Below are 20,665 nucleotides of genomic sequence, written 5' to 3' on the forward strand. Positions count from 1 at the left end.
GATGATTAAATATCACCCACTGTTTTGCCCAGATCTGCTGTGGCCATCCTCTCTATGTCTGGTTTTACATTACAGTGGGTAGGTAATTAAAGGGGCATAGTCATTTCTGGTTACTTCCAGGACATCTTTTTTAGTTGGCTTGGGGGGAATTTCAGTTTCTGCCAGTTGTATAAGTGACTGCAGTGAGCAGTGCCTGTGAATGGCTACTTGTTGTTTTCAAAATTAAAAAAAAAAATTAAAAAGAACTCTCTCTAATGAAGGGGAATACTTGCCTGCCTTTGCTGTCTGCTGATTCTCCCGTGGGAGTTCTGCCATCAGACTTGTCAGAGTTAGTTGGTAGGGACTTTTTTGTCCTGAGTTAGCACATAGAGATCTGAAGGGGCAGAGATTAACACAAATTAGCAGTGGTACAAGCATATCCGCAGAGGAACAGATTTCCTTCTGACCAGAGGTGCCGTTGCTGGGCACCACCTAATTTTCTGTGCATCTCTTACCACTGATGAGAGGAGGATGACAGGACTTCTCAGCAAATAAAAAGAATTACTTAAGCACCACTTGAGTTGGGCAGTTTTTACAAGACTTGAGAGTTTCAAAGGCCCTCAGTCTGCTTAGCCTGCCAATGTAGTCACTGAATATTATCTCCCTGGCTTCTCACTGGGGGATCCTTACACCTCATTCAGCGTAGTGAACTTGGAGAGACAGAAATTCTGATTCTTGTACCTCATTTTTTTCTTTTTCCAAAGATTTCTTCTTCCATCCCCACAGAACTTATAAGGACACAGAAGGCCCAGTGGCGGAAAAAGAGATGGCATTTGCCTTCTGGCTGACATGACTTGTGCTAGTGGTTGGTGGGGATTCCATAATGAAGATTGCAAATCACTTTCCATATTCCTGGAGCCTGTCCCATAATTAGAGGATTAAACATTTTGTTTAAATTAGTAATTTTCCCTCTACTTTTCTGTGTGCTTCAAACCACCATTAGAGCAAGATGGAGACTGGTTGACAGTCTGATATTGGGCTCCACATTCTAGTTGTGCTGAGGTTGAGGAAGTCTTATTTTAATTCAAGAAAGCAATTTTTAGCCATGGTTCATCTTGTGTGAGGCAGAGGCACTTTGATTGCTGAGTGCAGTGAATATAGCTTTTTTTCAGGAGCATGACACCAAGCCTAACAGGATAATATCAGGAGGTAGGTATGCAGCTGGGCTTGAAGTATTGCCTCTGCATTAATGGCAGATACGCCTTCAATCGACAGATCGTGTTTGTGGGAGAAGGGGTTACTTATAGGTTTAGTATGTTCCTGATTTGCAGTGAATGAAAAACACCTCAAAGAGGAGCTTGTAGGAATTGTCATACTTTTAATGAGATAAAAGACTATGTGTTTTCTCCTCCCTATGTCACCAAGCCAAAAGAACAAAATAGAATGCTGGGGACTACCAGGTATTGAAGCCTACTGAGAGCCAGACATTGTGCTATTTGATTTGATATGTTATTCTGTCTCACCCTAAAGGCAACCCTGGGAAGTCAGTATTCTTATTCCCATTGTGTAGGTGAGGAAAGTTAGTTCACAGAGGTTTAGTGACTTCCCCAAAGACACTCAAGAAGTAGGTGGTAGAATCGTTTTCCTAATAGAAGTCTCCAGTGGATGAAGGTAGCTTAAAAAAAGAAACACACTAGAGAGTAGAATGCAGCAGAATGCTACCATCACCCTACCTTGTACTTGCCTCCAGTCTACCATATATATCATTCTTGTCCAGTAGAACACCGTGCCCTGGTTATCAAATCCAGGGAAACAGAACACCGTGCATCAGTTACCAATCCCAGGGGAGCACTTCAAACACTGTCCATTGCATCTTGGTATTGAAGTTGCCAAGGAAAACACAACACAGACAAGCACGGGATGGAACAATGCTTTACTCACATAGAGAAGAGACAGAGCAAGATCAGCTCCAGTAGTGTACTCAGTCCCTTGTGGCTAGCAGGGCCCTCCCCTTCCAATGCTGGACAGTTAGCCTATGTGCACCCCTCTTTCTTGTAGCAGCAGGAGGACCCAGACCTGAAAGCTAGTGGCATGACTAAGGGCCATTGACATACATGCTTAAGCAGAACAAAGGAACACTTGCTGAGCCTGAAACAGGGAAAGATATTCCTATACAAAGTGATAAGCCAGGCATAGGCTGTATGGGCTCCTTATCTCTTGTACAGAAGTATTGAGGTCCAAGGCCCGTTTTTATGTGACGGAGTGGGGTTTGAAATACTGCATGCATGAGACTGCCTTTCCCAACAATTTTGTATTGGAATTGTTTGGTTACATCTCTTTCTTCCCATTGGACTTTGAGTTCCTCTAGGGCAGTGACCAGCTCAGTACCTGCTGTAAATACTCAATGAATGTCTCTTGACTGAAGAAAGGAAAGAACAAAGGATGAATGAATGAAGCAGTGAATCAATGATTAGGTGGCTGAATTTGGGTTTCTTCCAGGTATCTTTTTATGTTAACTCTTAGCACCTCCACAGTTGTCTTCTTTTTCTTGTCTCTTACATCTTGATGGAGAGGAGATTAAGCTGTGTTTGTGAATGATAGTGGCCCTAGTCATAGGATACAGTGGGTTGGGTGAAACTTGTCTTAAATAGCAATTGGTGATCTTGATAAAAGTCCGATTCCAGTACTTTAATAACCCGAGAGTTGACTGGAGTTGTTTTAAAGACCAGAGCTGTCTCTGACTCCAAAACAAGAGATTAATCATTTATTAGCCAGATTTATACCAACTCTATTGTGAGACATAACTGCTGTTTTCTCTTTACCCAACCTTATAGGCAAAAGATAAAACTAACAAGGTTAGTTTTTATTTCATGTTGGTTATATCTGGCACATGCATTTCCATTTGATTTTTTTTCTTAAACATTTATTAAGTACTTTTTCTGGGTTAGGCACTTCCTCGCTGTGAGAGCTTTTTCCAAGGATGATCTCAGTGTGTGGTGATTTGACCAAGGTCACACACTGGTAACAACAAAGTTAAGTGTCTGACCACTAAAATCCATTTTCTCCTCCCTGCACCATGCTCCCCTATAAATGGGACTACTTTACCATCATTTCTTATGGACATTATGTTTTGTACAGGCCTGGGACACATATGGGTTTCTAAAACAGAAAGTGGTAGAGCTGCTAAAAGTACACTTAAGTTTAAGTAGCCTTGGGAAACAGATTAGTAGTAAGCACAGAAACCAGTTAAGGTGGGGTGATTTCCCAATCACATGGTCGTAGGTAGTATGGTACCCTGGAAAGAGCAAGAGCTTTGGGCTTAGATTGACTGTTTGAGTCCTGTCTCCACTATTTGCTAGCTCTTTGACCTTAGGCAGTTCGCTAAGCAAGCCACTACCTGAGCCTTGGTTTCCTCACTTGAAGAAACAGGGAATGGTATTACCTACCTGGCAGAGTTGTGTGAGGATTGAAAAGATAATGAAATGTTAATTTCCAGGTATATAATAAGCACACAGTTAATGGTCATTGTTATAAAGCTTGGATAATTGCTTGGTGAGGAAGCTGTAGGAAGAATTCTTCATGGTTTCTTTAAATCCTGCGATTCTCTGACCTCAGTGCCTCCTGAGAAGCTCTTTGTAAGATTTATATCTGACTTTGCCTATTGAGGCCCATCCTGGCTTATCTATGCAGCTTTGTTTAAAAGAGGTGACCGAATTCCCTTGTGTACAGGGTTTTCAGCCAGTGACTCTCTGATATTTAATATGTTTACCTGAATTCTCAAGTTTCTAAGTAATTTCAGTCTGAGACAAGTGAGTAGGATTGATGTCAGGCTGCTTTAACACAGGTGTTATAAACAAGATTAAGAGGTTGTTGAAAAGATACTGGTGGAGCTCTGGGGCTAGCTTTCTAGAATCATTCTAAATTGACAGCTAATGGGTAGTTTGCCTTGATGGCTCTCTCGAGTTGGTTGTAACCAACTAGAGATTCACCCACAGGGGAAACATGCTTATGAAAATTCACTTTGCTTTCCTTTATAAAAAAAAGTAAAGGTATTATAACCTGTAAGGATGTCTTTGCATGATGCTTTACACTGTTTTAAGGTAATTTTTTTAAAGGCAGTCAATTCTTAAGTTTTTTTGATGCCAAAAGCCTACCAAGCTTCAAAGAAAACTTTCAAAAGGAAAGAGACGGTTCAAAACAATTATTTTATTCTACTATTTATTTAATTTGTTTCTGTATAAGAGACTTACTTAATTATCTTAACCCTTGGTAGAGTTTCTTCCCACCCAGCGAGGTGTGTGTTTTGGCTTATCTGGTCTATTAGATGCTATTGCTAGGAAATTGAGTATCCTAAAATGTTCTTGGAGTGAGCAGTTATTAGTTTGAAATCACTTTGAAGTCAATTTTATAGTCTTCCTGAGAGAGTTGTGGTGGAGATAGAGCTTGTAGAGGGAATTCGTAGCTGGGCAAGAGGCTACCCAGGCTACCAAAGAATTCCTTTTGATCATATTCCACATGGCCAGGTGGTCAGGGTGCCTTCTGTTCTCTGGGAGGAGGAAATATTTCTGACTCTAAGAATAATTCATTTACCATCCTTGTCTTTATTGGGAACAGAGGTATTTTGCTAACTCTAGTGGTTTGTAAAGCTTCTAGAAATAGTAAAACCTTTGGATTGAGGAAAATAAAATGCACCTTAGAAGAAAACAGACATGAAGCCATCTCTTTTCATTGTTTTTGATGGACTCATCAACAGGCATGTACAGATGCCATAACACTAGATACTTCATTCAAGCTGAGAGAGATAGGTAAGTCGGCACTCTAGTGCTGGAAATTGTGTTGTAAAATCGTGCTACATTTTCAGACTTTAAAGTATTACCCATAATGTTGAAAAATACTCTCTTTAACAAGATACTCAGGGTAAAGTTTCATGTGAGTTCTGTCTTCCTTGAAATAAATGTGGCAGCTATTATGTAACAGACTTATGTGGATAAGTTGTAAGCTTTAAAAGGAATAATGGTAATAGCTGATGTCCTAGGCTCTAGAGATCAAAACCATGTTGGAACCCTTAAGGAATTAATAAGCAACTGTGAAAGACCTAGATTTTGTAAATAAATAACATGACTCGTTTCTCACGTATGATCTGGTTCTCACTCATTTATTCCCAGGCCATTCAGTATGCTCTGAATATTCCGCCCCTTCCCATTTTCTCAAAATATCTCCACTTTTTTCTTTCCTGTCTGTCTTCTTGCTAGTATACTCTGCCCTGTCTCCCCACCACAATCACTCCTGCTGTTTGAAAGAGGAATGCAGTTTTGAGTCTTGGCAATGACCTTAGAGGCAACTTATAGAAAAAGTAGTTAAAGATTTTCTTCCCCACTTTAGTGTTAATGGAATTGTGCATTGCTAGAGGCAGTAGTCCACGGGCTGGAGACGTCTCTGTCATCACGATTACATGTAACAGGTGTGCCATGTAACTTGCAAAGCCATTGTATGGGTCTGCTGGTTGCTGAATGCATACTCCACCTCCCCTAGCCTCTGTGACATGCACTTATAAAATATCTAACCTTTGTGTTAGATATTTAAATAATAAAGTGAATTTCTTGTGTCTGAGCCTTTGGAAATAGTTTAAATAATTTAAAATAGCTTTGCCATATTAATTTGTTATTTAATGTTTAAAGATTCAAAGTGGACTGGTGTTCAAGGTGGGTAACCCCTGGGCTCATTGTGGGTTCCCCAGATGATCTGGCGGAGGGAGTTTTACCAAAATCTCCATATAGACAGATGACAGTAAGCGCTTCTGGTCAGTGAGCTTCCAAACAGGCAAGAAGCAACTACAGAAAAGAGCTTTCCTGGCTAACGGCATGGGCAGAAAAGTGGCAGGAGGGATTTTGGTGTTGGTTGAACGATGATGGCAGCAGGGAGAGATGATGCAAATTATGCCTTTAGATGATAGTTTCTGAAGTTGTGACTAGGGAAAGCTGACTGGGGGGTTGTGTATACTGCTGCTGTAAAAGTGAGAGTTAGATTCCAGACCCAGCTCTGTGGCTTCAGGCTCATCCTTGAGTCTTAGTTTATTCATCTGTAAATTACGAGGTTGTATGGATACACTTTGTCTGAATCTGAGTTTTACTCTTCTTACCCTCTGAATATCACTTGGTGCCATCATTAGAAAATTTACTAAGCTATATAGCCCAGGGTGGCATAAAATGATTAAATATGTAGATAGAACACATAGAACAGATGAATTCTGCTTGGTTGCAGTAATCTAATGATCCAAGAAATTCCTAGAATATGCATACATTGTATACATTTGCTAATAGTGAATTACGATTCTTGGATAGTTCATTGGTTTATCTGCCCTCTTCCCTTGTCTCTCATTGATTTAGCAATGTGGGTTAAGTACCTGCTATGAGCTGGGCACTGTGGGGTGCTGAGGTGTTAGCAGCAAGGGTCAGATCTCAGGGCACCTACCCTTGAGGACCTAGCATATGATTTAGTAGAGAAGATGGAGATTTATTAATGCACGTGTTGTGTGTTGATATGATACATTGCTGAGGAAGCGCAGAGGTCTTACTGGAGCATTTGGATGACTCCTAGAGAAGGTGGCCTTTGAGCTGGAGTTTAAGGCTGAGTAGGGTTTTTCTAGCTGGAACAAAAGGGGAAAGGAAGGTGGTCTGCTCTTCATGGTAGCACTATACGTGCTTACTCCATTCCAAGGCATCATTTGAGTAACTGAAGGTGACTCTTGGGTCCCTCCCTAACTCTTCTCTCATTCCCTTATTGGTTTTTTTCTATGGCAAGGTTTCCAGACCCTGTACTCTCCTGCTCATGCAATATTGAGATTGTAATGCCTCTTTTCAAGTGCGGTAGCTAACTCAGTGCTACGGGACTATAGTCGAATTAGATGTTATGCTTCTAATAGTGCACCCTTAATATGCATTAGATTTTTAAAAAATTAAAGTTGGCCATCCTGTTGAAAATGACATTAACTAAAACCATCAGCTGTTTCCTGAATGAATTATTTTTAAGTCATATTTCCTCTGGCAGGGACTTTATTTGCTCTTTTGAATTTAAACAAGGGACTTTATACTGCTCATACTCTTTTGGTTTAACCTATTACGAATCTATCTCTCTATACTACCATTCACCCACATTTCTCCGTCTGCCCACTTGAGTGACTTTGTGAAAGATCTTGTTGAGATAAAGGTACTCTATAGGTATTGTAAACCCTTAACCTTAATCAGCAGTAACAATATCAAGGGACTACAACCAGTTGGGCATGACTTGTTCTGCATGATTCCCTGCTAGCTTCTAGTGGTCTCCTTTTTCTTCCCCCCTAAGTATGTGCATAGCCATACCATTTTGCCAAGTTTATTTCAGATCATTTTTTAAGAAATAAAATATTATAAATACAGTTGAAGTGTCCTGTGTACCCTTCCCTAATCCCATTTCATTGTGTAGCCGTCCTTAATCCAACTTCTTTATTACCCTTCTTAGAAGCGATCACTATCCTGAATTTGGTGATTATTATTCCCAGTCATTTTTTTAAAATGATTACTGCTTATGTATGCATCCAGTGATCATTGAAATTTTTTTTCTTATTACAAATATGCTCCAGTGAACATTCTTTAAATATGTCCTTGTGCATATGTCTGAGAATTTCTCTAATGTGTATACCTAGGAGTAGAACTGCTAGGATAGTCATAGAATATATGCATCTTCAGTGTTACTAGGTATCACCAATTAGCTCTGTACTCATTTACTCTTCTATCAGCATGTTTTAATTTGTTTCTCTATATCCTCACTAACACATGATATTGCCAGCTTTTAATTTTTGCCAACCAGATGATATTTCCTGGTTTTTATATGCATTTCCCTGATTTCTAATGAGACTGGGTCCCTTTTTACATGCTTATGGGCTACTCAGTATTTTTTCTTTTGAAATCATAGTTGTGATTCTATTCCTTGTCAAAAGCTGAAAAGTCTATTGTATATATAGGACTTTGCAGTTAGCTGTCATTAAAAGAAATTGAATCCTAGGCTCTTTTTTCTTTAAAGTGCTGTATCTTTATTTTATTTAATCTTATTCTCCCTTATCTTACTAAAGACAATCCTGGGAGGTAGCAGAGCAAGGGCAGAGCATTTTTTAAATGCAGTGCTGGTAAGTCAAATGACTTATCTAAGGTCATGTGACTTTTAAGTGATTCACTAGCACCCAGATTTTTATGATTATTGGTCCATTGCTCTTTGCATTGTATACTGTGTTGCTTTTTTTAGGTCAGTGCAGTTCTGTTGTTCTTGGTTTGATGTCTAATATTCCCTCCAACACCTAGTAGAGTGATGTTCAGGTTCTGTTAGCTCAGTAAACACTTCCTGAGTGAATGATCATGGTTCTGATGTAGCTCACAAAACATTCATAATATCTGTTAAAATGGAGATAGTTTACCTTACAATGATTTTACAAGTATCTGCCTCTGTTAGGCTTGATAAAGAAACAGAATCAAAAAAAAAAAAAAAAAAAAAAAGAAACAGAATCAATATTCAGCTGATGCAGCTGTAGAATTAAGAGAAAATGTAGAATCAGAGAAAATGTCAAAGTAAATCATGAATGCTAAAGAATAGTTTGTACTTCCAAAAAAGAAATCTACACACCCTTTGGAAATGAGATGGATATATATTCAGGCTTTAACAAGGAGTAAGAATTTTTTTGGTAGGAAAAATTGATTAAGTAGTGTCTTCATGACTAGTGATTTAAATTATAAATCATATTCATGTTACTTGTCAGCCAGTCAGATTACAGATCATAAGTGAGATCTTTGGTAATGTTAATTTTTGATACATTGATTCCCCCTCACCTCCCCCCACACCGTGGACATTGGCAAAACCCACATTCTCCAGTAATTACTGTACTCTTAGTACCTGTAATTTTTTAAATTGGGAATTAATGAGTACATGAGGGTTCTGTTTAATATTTGCAATGACTTTGCTTGGAGATTTTGAGGAATTTTTGGTACCTGTTTTTCTTCCAGAAAAAAAAGGTGGCATATTGCCATGATTCTTGTATAGGCATAATATATAATTATATATGAATATCTGGAATTGCCACTCAGATATTTCTTTTTTTTAATCAATACATATTTATTGAGCATCTGTTTTCTTAACATCTTTATTGGAGTATAATTGCTTTACAATCGTATGTTAGTTTCTGCTTTATAACAAAGTGAATCAGTTATACATATACATATATCCCCATATCTCTTCCCTCTTGCGTCTCCCTCCCTCCCTCCCTATCCCACCCCTCTAGGTAGTCACAAAGCACCGAGCTGATCTCCCTGTGCTATGCGGCTGCTTCCCACTAGCTATCTATTTTACGTTTGGTAGTGTATATATGTCCATGCCACTCTCTCACTTTGTCTCAGCTTACCCTTCCCCCTCCCCATATCCTCAAGTCCATTCTCTAGTAGGTCTACGTCTTTATTCCCATCTTGCCCCTAGGTTCTTCATGACCATTTTTTTCTTTTTTTGTTTTAGATTCCATATATATGTGTTAGCATACGGTGTTTGTTTTTCTCTTTTTTACTTACTTCACTCTGTATGACAGACTCTAGGTCCATCCACCTCACTACAAATAACTCAATTTTGTTTCTTTTTATGGCTGAGTAACATTCCATTGTATATATGTGCCACATCTTCTTTATCCATTCATCTGTTGATGGACACTTAGGTTGCTTCCATGTCCTGGCTATTGTAAATAGAACTGCAGTGAACATTGTGGTACATGACTCTTCTTGAATTACAGCTTTCTCAGGGTATATGCCCAGTAGTGGGATTGCTGGGTCGTATGGTAGTTTTATTTTTAGTTTTTTAAGGAACCTCCATACTGTTTTCCATAGTGGCTGTATCAATTTACATTCCCACCAAGAGTGCAAGAGGGTTCCCTTTTCTCCACACCCTCTCCAGCATTTGTTGTTTGTAGATTTTCTGGTGATGCCCATTCTGACTGGTGTGAGGTGATACCTCATTGTAGTTTTGATTTGCATTTCTCTAATAATTAGTGATGTTGAGCAGCTTTTCATGTGCCTCTTGCCCATCTGTATATCTTCTTTGGAGAAATGTCTATTTAGGTCTTCTGCCCATTTTTGGATTGGGTTGTTTGTTTCTTTAATATTGAGCTGCATGAGCTGTTTATATATTTTGGAGATTAATCCTTTGTCTGTTGATTCGTTTGCAAATATTTTCTCCCATTCTGAGGGTTGTCTTTTTGTCTTGTTTATGGTTTCCTTTGCTGTGCAAAAGCTCTTAAGTTTCATTAGATCCCATTTGTTTATTTTTGTTTTTATTTCCATTCCTCTAGGAGTTGGGTCAAAAAGGATCTTGCTGTGATTTATGTCGTGGAGTGTTCTGCCTATGTTTTCCTTCTAAGAGTTTAATAGTGTCTGGCCTTACATTTAGGTCTTTAATCCATTTTGAGTTTATTTTTGTGTATGGTGTTAGGGAGTGTTCTAATTTCATTCTTTTACATGTAGCTGTCCAGTTTTCCCAGCACCACATATTGAAGAGGCTGTCTTTTCTCCACTGTATATTCTTGCCTCCTTTATCAAAGGTTAAGGTAGCTATATGTGCGTGGGTTTATCTCTGGGCTTACTATCCTGTTCCATTGATCTATATTTCTGTTTTTGTGCCAGTACCATACTGTCTTGATTACTGTAGCTTTGTAGTATAGTCTGAAGTCAGGAGCCTGATTCCTCCAGCTCCGTTTTTCTTTCTCAAGATTGCTTTGGCTATTCGGGGTCTTTTGTGTTTCCATACAAATTGTGCGATTTTTTTGTTCTAGTCACTCAGATATTTCTTAAAAACATGATAATGATATACCCTTACACTGCCATAGCACTTTATAGCTTACACAAAACCTCTTTGTAAGATGTTTTAACCATCACAACAACCCTTTGAGTGGGTAGAATTTTCTGTCTCTGATCCCTAATTATGAACTTTGGCTGATGATAGTTGCAGCATTAGAGATTGTGAGCTTTTTCAGTTCTGATGCCTTAAGCAAATTTGCAAGGGAGCCCTGATGTTAACTTTGGCAGGTTTTGCATGAAGCCTGCAAATATTGATTGAGCCAGAAGCCCTAGTTGTAAAATGTCACCAGTGAATGTGCAGCCAGCAAAGGCAAGGGAAAACTCATTACTGCAGCTCATCTGTAACTTCTGGGTCAGGCCACTCACTACCATCTGGTAAAAATGAATGTTTGAAAACTCCTTTTTATTCTGACTAAATGTAATCAGGTGAGGTTAACAGCAGATGATTTCTGAGCACTTCGTATTGGTTAAAGCAGTCCGTCCACAAGCTTGGGTTTGTGACATTCCATATGTCTAATCACCTGAAGAGGTATCAGAAAGCTTTGAAATTATGAAATCCCCAAATAAAGGTAGGAAGGAATTTAAATATGTGTACACCTCCCTTAACTATGTTGCATACATTCTTCCCATCTCATATTGAAAGTGTTTATTCTGAAAAAGAAAAGGCAATGAGAGAGGAAGAATGAAATAGGATTACTGTCTTAAAATAATATAAAGTGTTTTTCTTTTTAAATGTGAGAGTGAGATTAAACCTATTTTATATTGCTTTAAGGAGAAAGATTATGGACTGGGGAAGAAAATTATTAAGTTGAAATGTTTCCCCTTAATTGAATGAACTCTGAGCGATCCAGAGATGGAGGGAGTGCAGTTTAGGAGGAGGTTAAGTTTCTGGTCACCGAAAGTGTTAGGAAACCCCAGCCTATGCCTAGCAGAAATATTTTAAAGGGTTTTCAAACCTCAGAAGGATAATTGAGTTAGATCAAGGATTCCTAAAGTCTGGATTGTCTCTAGTGACTCAGAATTATTGCAAGAGGTTTTGAATCCAGATATACACAAGCATTTTCTGTAGAATGAATCTCAATCTCTCAAAATCTCTCTCAAAATTAATCAGTCTCTCTTTTTCTGTTTCTCTGTGTCTTCTCTTCTCTCTTGTAAATGTGGGAGTTAAAAACACAAATTCAATGAAAAGTATTACCAAATACATAGAAATGTATTTGTTTGTTGTCATTGTGTATTTTCTCAATTACTGGATACTAAAAAAGTGCAGCTGGGGTGGGATCTGTCAAATATTTTGACGTTAAAAATGGGATCCTTGTTTTAACACCTATTAATGGTCAACACCCTCTCCAACCTTGAGGTTCTTTGATTTTAAGTCAGGTGTGTCCAGGAGAGATACACGTATTGTCTTCTGTGGGCTAAACTGTGTTTAGCACTTTAGAAACATTGGCCTTTATGTACATACATATATATATATATATATATATATATATATATATATAAAATGTCTGTGTGAAAGTGCGGGTTGTTCCTAGTTTATAGATTGAGAAAACTCAAGCCTGGAATGGGTAAGTTACTTCCCAGGGCTGCTAAGTAGAGCGACCAGGATTTGAATTTAGGAAAATCTGACTCCAAAATTCATTCTCCAAACAGGATATCACCATTGCACACAGGTTAGGAATGACTCGTTAGTATAGCGAAGGAGGAGACGAATTATATTGGGAATTAGAAGGCTTATATTATTGCCTACCACAGACAAGGTGCTTAAACCCACCGAGCTCAGGTTTCCCTATTTCTGTAAAAAGAGGGATAAACTAGATTATCTCTTTCAGCTCACATTTGAGTCTTTCCCATTGTTTGATATTTAGGAAACAGCACTTTATGCCCCCATTGGAAGGCCCTTTTCTGAAGATATGTGACCTTCTTGATGCTAGGTGAAGAATTCATGGTTTATTATAAAGTTAATAGAAGATTTCCTTTGAATTTTTCCATTTCCTTAATAAAATGAATATATTTTTCTTCCATTAACATGAAAGTACATTTTATGAAAATTACTCCACTTCTTAGCCAGGTAACCTGGAATATTGAGCTATATTTAGATGTTCCCCCGCAGTATACATCTCCATTGTTATAGCCTGGTACAAATGTGCTCTTCACATTAATAATTGCACTGTGTGTTTTCATAATTTATCATAATGATACCATTATTGCTTATTATAGAAGTCCCCTTTCTTCTCCCCAACCCCCAAGTCTAATTGAGGTCGAGACAGACCATAAATGCGATAATATAGATTGCATGCTCAGAGGAAATGGGGTTGGTTTCATAGTGGAGTTTTAATTTAGGATTCGTTCTGGTGATGTAGCCTCTTCCTATGGTACATTACTTTGAGCCCAATATAACTGCATTTTCCCACAGCCCCTCATTATAGCTACAGCTTCTCACTGCTTTTTAATTAAAAAGAGGAGGAGGGGAGAGAAATGAAACCTAAAGCTTAGATTGGATATTGTCTGGGTATGCAGGGACTAGTCTAGGCAGATTGCTTATTTAATTTTTTAATTCTTTCAAAGCTTTCATGGAGATGTCTTGATTTCTATTTCTAGGGGGATGGGTATATATATCATCCATCATACACACACAAACACACACAAGGCATCAAGATTTTTGGAAAGTAAAGACATATTATATGTATATTCTTGGAGCTTCCTATAAGCTTTGAGCAAGTGGGAATCCTTTGTGTATCCTAGAAAGGGTACCAGCTGTGTGGTTGGATGGTGGCAAATGCTTAGTGAGCATTTATTCCGCTCACCACCTATTGGGAATAAGGCAGGGAATGTAGAAGATTGTAAAAATCCTTAAAAGGCTGATGTTCTACTACATCAGAAGTTAAGAGTTAATCATTTTTCTGCTGTGGGCAGCAGAAGCAGAGAAATGACTTTATTAAGAACAATTTCTTTTGCCGTTCCTTCATCTTGAGGGATTCCAAACACCTTTCAGATACCAAAACAAATTAATCTCCAAAGGTGACTGGTAAGACTGGCTTAATCCTCTTGGGATTGGTTGTGTAAAACGCAAGGAGAGCTCAGGCCTGAGCTGGTGACCTCTCTGACAGGCTGTGAGTGCTGCCTTTCTGGATCCAGAGTCCTTTGTCTCTTCTGTAGTGAAATCAGTTTGGCAGTTCCTAGGTTCTTCCCCACTTACATATTCTTGCTTTGTTTTGTATAACTGATCACTCTCTCAGTGGTGAATACTGGTAAATATAATCTAGAAGTTTATTTCTGGGGCAGGGTGTTGTTAGCTTCACAGATTTTAATGGGGATCTTTTACAAATAGGACTTCAGCTGTGTATGAGTCCCTATTTCATTCAGTGTTGCCAGAAATCCAATTTCATTTTGACATTATCAGGGAACAGGAACCCCTCAGATGAAAATTCCCTAAACCTGGGATGTCTAGTATGGTAGCCACTCGCTGCACATGGCTGTTGGGCACATGAAATAGGGCTGCTTCTGTGTTGAGATACACCACGAGTGTAAAATACATCTACCAAATTCCAAAGACTTAGTATTAAAAAAAAAAAGTAAAATACTTCATTAGTAATTTTTTATATTGATTACATGTTGAAAAGGTAATATTTTAGATATATTGGATTAAATAAAATATATTATTGAAATTAATTTCATCTGTTTCGTTTTTATTTGGCTGCTAAAACAATTTTAAATTATATCTATGGCTTGTATTATATTTTGATTGGACTGCTATGTCCTAGATTGTTAAGCCCCTTGATAGCAAAGCAATGTTTGTCTTTATGCCATGTGTCCCCAGTCCCCAGCACAGTGCCTTATATATAGTTGGCACTTATTATATATTTGTTAAAGAAATGAATTTTAACCTTTATTACTCAGAATGGTCAAATTTCAGAAATGAGTAGGAACTTCTTTATTTGGAGGGTTAGTATCTGAAAAAGAATTGGGAGTTGAGTAGAGAAGTAAAGAACAGAAGTTTTTAAAATTTTGCCTTGGGAGAGAAAAATGCTGAAATAAAATATATCGGGCCTTTGGGAGGCTTATCCATCTGTTGGAGAGGGAGGTGGGAGCTGTTATGTTTGTCAAGGAACCATGTCAAAGCATCCCAGTGGGATGGGTTCTGCTGTGCTCTGCTACAGAGTTGTCCTCCATGAGGGGCGCTAAAGCCGAATACCCTGTATGAGGGGGAAGGAAATTGGAGATACAGTGGCTAAACCTAAAGGATGCCCTCTTAGGAATGTGCTTAGACTATTCATAAAGATTAGCAAAGCTATTCTTGTCTCAAGAATCCGTTCTAGCCCTGTCTATCCCTGTGTCCCTATTTAGACATTACCCTAATGGAGGCCTGGGACTGGTACTAGGCCAGACTGATTACTTGAGGATCCTTCAAGCCTTGGAATTCTTTAATAAATTATTTGTTGAATGAATGGTTTAACAAATATTATTTTAACTCGGCTAACGTCTTGTATGACTTATGTTTATGGGTATATGTTCTTGCCTGAAAGTCCCTCAGATCTGTCTCAGCTAGGGTCCTGGAATCATGGAAATTGGCAAACTTCCCAGAGATCAGTTTCAACTTTTAGAAGGCAGCAGGTTGTCTTTGTAAGAGTTTATTAAAGGATCTCAGGCATCCTGTCTCCCTGCTTATAAAATAGAACTGTTAACTACTTCTCATCCCCAGAGATGGGGTGAAGATTAAAAGGAGTGCTTTAAGTTCTGCAGAAGGAAAGTGCTATTTCAGTGGAAATTATTAGTGGTAAAAATGAAACTCCTCCTGGACCTCTGAAATGTTTGTTTTACAGAAGTGGATTGGAAGATGTGTTCAAAAGAGACATTGCCATTGTTCTCTTTTTTTGCATTTCTTAACTGTGGCAGCATTTAGCTTTCCCCTTTTAATTGTGGTCCACTGCCTTTTCTCTCTGCGCTGAGATAAACAGTCCAGAAATCCCCTCTCCGTGGAGGACTGTGGAGCTCATGCTTTGATTTGGCTGCTGCAGTAGGCTCACACTAATAGAACCGCAGCAGGGCTTGTCTTAGGAGTCTGAAAGAACTAGTGCTCCCAGAGGGCTGAAGTTCCTTACCTGCTGTGGAGCTACCTCGTTTGAAGCCTGCCCTCCTTTAGGAGCAAGCTACCTCCTCTCCTCACATGAAAACCACTACCTCCTTTTTTTGTACTCTTTGGTTACTGGCATGTTGATTTCCTTTTTCTTTTTCTTCTTTTTTTTAACGTGTAGACTAGTAATGATGACAGCAGATTTGTGTAATTTTTATATTTATGGAAATAGAGTGTGGTCATATGAAATTATAATCCATCCCAGGGAGACTCAGGAACAGAGTGAAAAATAGCAGGTGGTACCCCACAAACCGAATTGTCTAATGTGAGTTTTCTAAGCAATGTCATATGCGTAGACTTACTGAAGCACCTGGTATGTGGAATCAGCAGGGTACATGAATATAGAGGGGAATGCCTTTGTACCACTCGGGTAGCAGAGTTCAGTAACAGTGTGGGTTATAAGTCACAGGGTGAGATGTGTATCATGTATAATAGAAATTTGTCTGTTATCACCAAAAGCAACTTAGCAGGCTGGCAGTGAATGTAGCATTTTCTTCACTTTGGTAGTAACATACCACATTGTACCTAGCACACTGTTGGTGTGTGCAGTTATTGTAACAGATAAAGAAAAGCTCGTTGAAGAGCCTAACACAAATGTTTTGTGTTGGGGAAGACAGAATCATTTGGATTAATTAACTCATAGTAATAATTTTATATATTTGTTTAGTATTGTTATAGTTTAGTGTTCTTTCACTACAGTTTGCCACCATTTGGTACAAACTTCCAGTTATAAGGTAAATAAGTTCTGGGGACCTAACGTATAGCAGAGTGACTGTAGTTAATGATACTGTATCGTATACTTGAAAGTTGCTGAGATCTTAAATGTTCTCACCATCAGTGGTGGTGGGGAAAGGTAATTATGTGAGGTGATAGAGGTATTAGCTAACCTTATTGTGGTATCATTTCACAAAATATATATGAATCAAATCATCATGTTGTACACCTTAAACTTGCACAAGTTATATGTCAGTTATATCCCAATAAAGCTGAAAAAAATTTTAAAATACACACAAAAACATCTTTTCTGAAGTTCACAGGGAGAAAAGGGTGATAACCTCCACTTGCAGATGAGGAGAGTAAGGCTTAGAGAGGTTAAATGGTGTGCCCAAAGTTGCACAGTAGTAACTTGAGCTGAATGGAGATATTGGGCTGTTTGATATCTAGTGCGGTGCTCTTTTTCCTCAGTTCTGAGGCCCATTTCAGTTTTATTCCAGCTGAATGGCAAGCAATCGTAAAAACTCCTCCATGGATTGCATTGTCAGAGGGAGAATGAGACCCTAACAGTGCGGTGGGAAAAGCCCTGGACTAGGAGTCAGGAAGTGCCATTCTATTTTCAGTGCTGCTCCTGGCTTTGTGACCTTGGGTAATCCTTGACCTCTGGGCCTTACTCTCCTCTGCTGTAAAGTAGGAATTTAGAATGTTGTAGACCCTTGGAGGTTGTGTATGTAATATTCTCTGTTTGAATTACTTGTGAGTGACTATAATCTTTTCTAAATCTGAATTAAAACCAGGTACCAAGGGATTGGTGTTGGGGACTGAATCCTAACTAGTAAATTGAGCTTAACCCAGCGTTCCCTTCTCAAAGTAGCCTTGTTCCCCGTGATTTCTGTATATACAGGAACTTTTGTGAAGTGCTAAACTTTGCATACTGAAAAATACTTGTAACAAAAACCAGCTACCTTGTAGGTGACTGTAATCATGTGTTTATAGAATCGTTGCAGGTCTGAAAAATAACCACTTAGAGCTTTACTTCATTCTGTGGGAGAAATTGTGTGCTCTGGTGTTTTTCAGTCAGGGAATTCCGAAAACTTTTAGAATGCTTGGTATGTACGCCCTTATACATATTTTCCAGCTCTAAAATCCTGTGTTTCTTTTTTCTCTTTCTTAGCCCAACAGGGGCACAAAACGTCCCCGGGATGATGAAGAGGAAGAGCTGAAGATGCGTCGGAGACAAGCTGGTACTCGAGAGCGTGGCCGCTTTCGGGAGGAGGAAATGACTGTGGTAGAAGAAGCAGATGATGACAAAAAACGGCTGCTTCAAATCATTGACAGAGAGGGTGAGGAGGAAGAGGATGAGGTAAGGTGGCAGAGCTGGGCTTGGAGCTCAGATGCTCGGCCCTGACACAGCATCTGTAGAGTGTAATTCAGCGCTAAATGCTAAATTTCCCTGAACTTCCCAGCTTAATCTGTAAAATGGGGTTAAGAATACTTATTTCACAGTGTTGACATGAAGGTTAAGTGGAATAATGGAGTTGGGAAAGCATCTTACAAACTGTAAAGAACATTACAGATAGAGTTTTTAAATTATTCTGGATTATATATTATAATCGAGGCCCAAGCACTGAACTGTGGGGCAATTAGTATGGACTGAGGAGGGTCAGAGAGGCTTCCTAGCCAGCACTGAGGACACATAGAGGGCACTCATTTTTAAGTACAGTCAATAGTCTTTGAAAGAGGAGTAGAATTTTGTCAAACAAGTGGAGGAAGGACTTATCAGGCAGTTGAGATGGCCTTCGCAAAGCAACAAAGTTGAAGAAATTAAAGGCGCAGTTAGGGGATTAGGTATTTAGATGTGACTGAAAAAATATGGTTTAGGGAAAGATATACCCAAGGCCCTTTCTATTTGCTGTTCCTCAAGGTGCCTTAGGGCCTTTGCAATGACTCCTGTCTCTGAACCTTTTTACTTCTGTGTCCTCTGCTGGCATGCTCTTCTTCCCCTGATGCTTTTTACATGACTGGTTTCTTCTCATTCAGGTCTCAGTTCAGGTGTTTCTTCCTCAGGGAAGTCGTTCCTGTCTCTGAGGTAGCCCTGCAAGTCGTTCTCTTATTCTCTTATCACTTTATTCTGTATACAGTCTTCACAGCACTTATCATGATCTGAAATTCCTGTTTGTATTTTACTCATTTGTTGTCTTCTCCCCAACCTCTGTTGAAAACGGACTGGCTCTGTTTTGTTCACAGCTGTATCTCTAGCATTCAGAGCAATGCCTAGAACTTGGTGTAGGCCCTTAACAAGTATTTATTGAATGAATAAATGAATGAAGCTGAAAAGAATAGAGGTAAAATATCAGTGATTAAAAATAATGTGACCTTACTTTTGTGTCTCTTTAAATCCTTAAGTGTTAACTTGTATGTTATTTCACTCTGGCATTTTGTTCAGTATGAATTAGATTCTTAAGAGCCAGCTGTTTTTTGGTTTCCTCAAAGGCTTGATGCTAAGTTTGGATTTAAAAAATGAAGCTGGAGTGTGAATCTGAGAAGAAAAAAAAATTGATTCATATTCCAAAAAGGTCTTCATTGTGTTATGACAGTAACTCTCTCCTCATTAGGATTTCTACCAGTGGTAATTCGGTGGTCTGCCCCTAAGAGGTGGTGACACTTTGGAAATTTGTGGTGAAAAACAGTCTTGGATTTCCTCTCTGAGGGCAGCAGCCCTGCCAGCCTTAGACAAACAATGTGTGTAGCACATCCTCCCTCCTTACTAGCTTCTGATCAATCTGTTAGCCCTGCAGCAGCAGTTAATTGGCAGGTATAATTCCCGTGTCGGGCAAGGCTGGTACTGGAGGATTAGCATAGTAGCTGTCATGGGTATAAGGTCTCTAGCCTGGAAGACAGAAATGGGATGTGGGACCAGGCCTTCTGTTAAGGGACAGGGAAAAAGAGGTCGCTTTGTAAAAATGACGCATGGAAGGCCACAAGTCCAGGAGTTATTTTCTCACTGCCACCAAAGTCCCATTTGATGAAAAACAAGTGATGTTTGCCCCTGTAAAGTCAGGTGAACTTGTAAAATATTATTGTCCTTTTTGTGCTACATCACCAGCATTCATCTTTCTGAAATCTCCCTCTGGTTTCTGACGTTGAGCTATTGGAGATACTGCTGTGGCTGATGACTAAGACTGATAATTCGGTTTTCCCCCAGTGTTGGAGAGAAATTAAAGGAGGGAAGGCCAAACCCTGGAGAGGCTAAGACTTTGGGAATCCTATGAGAGCTGTATTATTAACACTAATAAAGTTTTTTCCCACAGGGTTGGCAGGATGTTAGCTAAGGGAAAGAAAAGCTGTAGGTACTGAGATTGCCTGAAAGTGATTTAACCCTTTCCTAGCAATTTAAATTATTTTAGTTAAATCCCAGTGATAAGTTGGGTACATTAACAATCATGCTAATAGTTACAATAACAGCTTATATTAATAGAGTGTCATATAGTTTATAAAACAATTTTATGTACCTCATGTCTTCAGGTCATCTCTATGATGACCTAAAGTAGTTTTCCCCTTTCTCCCTGCCTTCCTTCCTTCCTTCCTTCCTTCAACAGATTTTCATTGGATGTCTCCTGTGTGCCAGGCCCTATCATGGGCACTGGAGAGTCAACAGTGAATAAGCACACATGGGCCACTAACAGAGGTTTGGGGTTGGAGAGATTACTGGGCCAAATCCTGCCAGGCCTTCCTTATACAGGTCATGTGAAGGATTTGGGACTTTATTCTAAATGCCAAGTGGATGAATTCACTTATGAGGTAGAATCAGTTAGACTTGGTGAGGGTTTGAAGATTATATTCAGCAAAGTAACATTGCCACGTGGGTAGTAAGTAGTGAAGCTAAGCTCTGAGTCCTGACTGAGTCAGGGCACTGACTTCAGTTTTTTTACCAAGTCAGGGTACCTCTCCTTAAAGCTGTAGACACTGGGGAGCGGGTGGG

At 39.1% G+C, this 20,665-nt stretch overlaps 1 protein-coding gene across 1 annotated transcript in view; it reads left to right on the top strand.

The window, feature by feature from the left end:
- CTNNBL1 (catenin beta like 1) overlaps positions 1-20,665 on the top strand; it is a 169,071-nt gene that overhangs the window by 11,315 nt on the left and 137,091 nt on the right. The window contains exon 2 of the mRNA XM_065892012.1: positions 17,858-18,046. Within this exon, the coding sequence (XP_065748084.1) occupies positions 17,858-18,046 (189 nt within the window). The remainder of the gene's footprint in view (positions 1-17,857; positions 18,047-20,665) is intronic.

This window comes from Phocoena phocoena, chromosome 15, assembly GCF_963924675.1.
Source record: "Phocoena phocoena chromosome 15, mPhoPho1.1, whole genome shotgun sequence".
NCBI classification, from domain to species: Eukaryota; Metazoa; Chordata; class Mammalia; order Artiodactyla; family Phocoenidae; genus Phocoena; species Phocoena phocoena.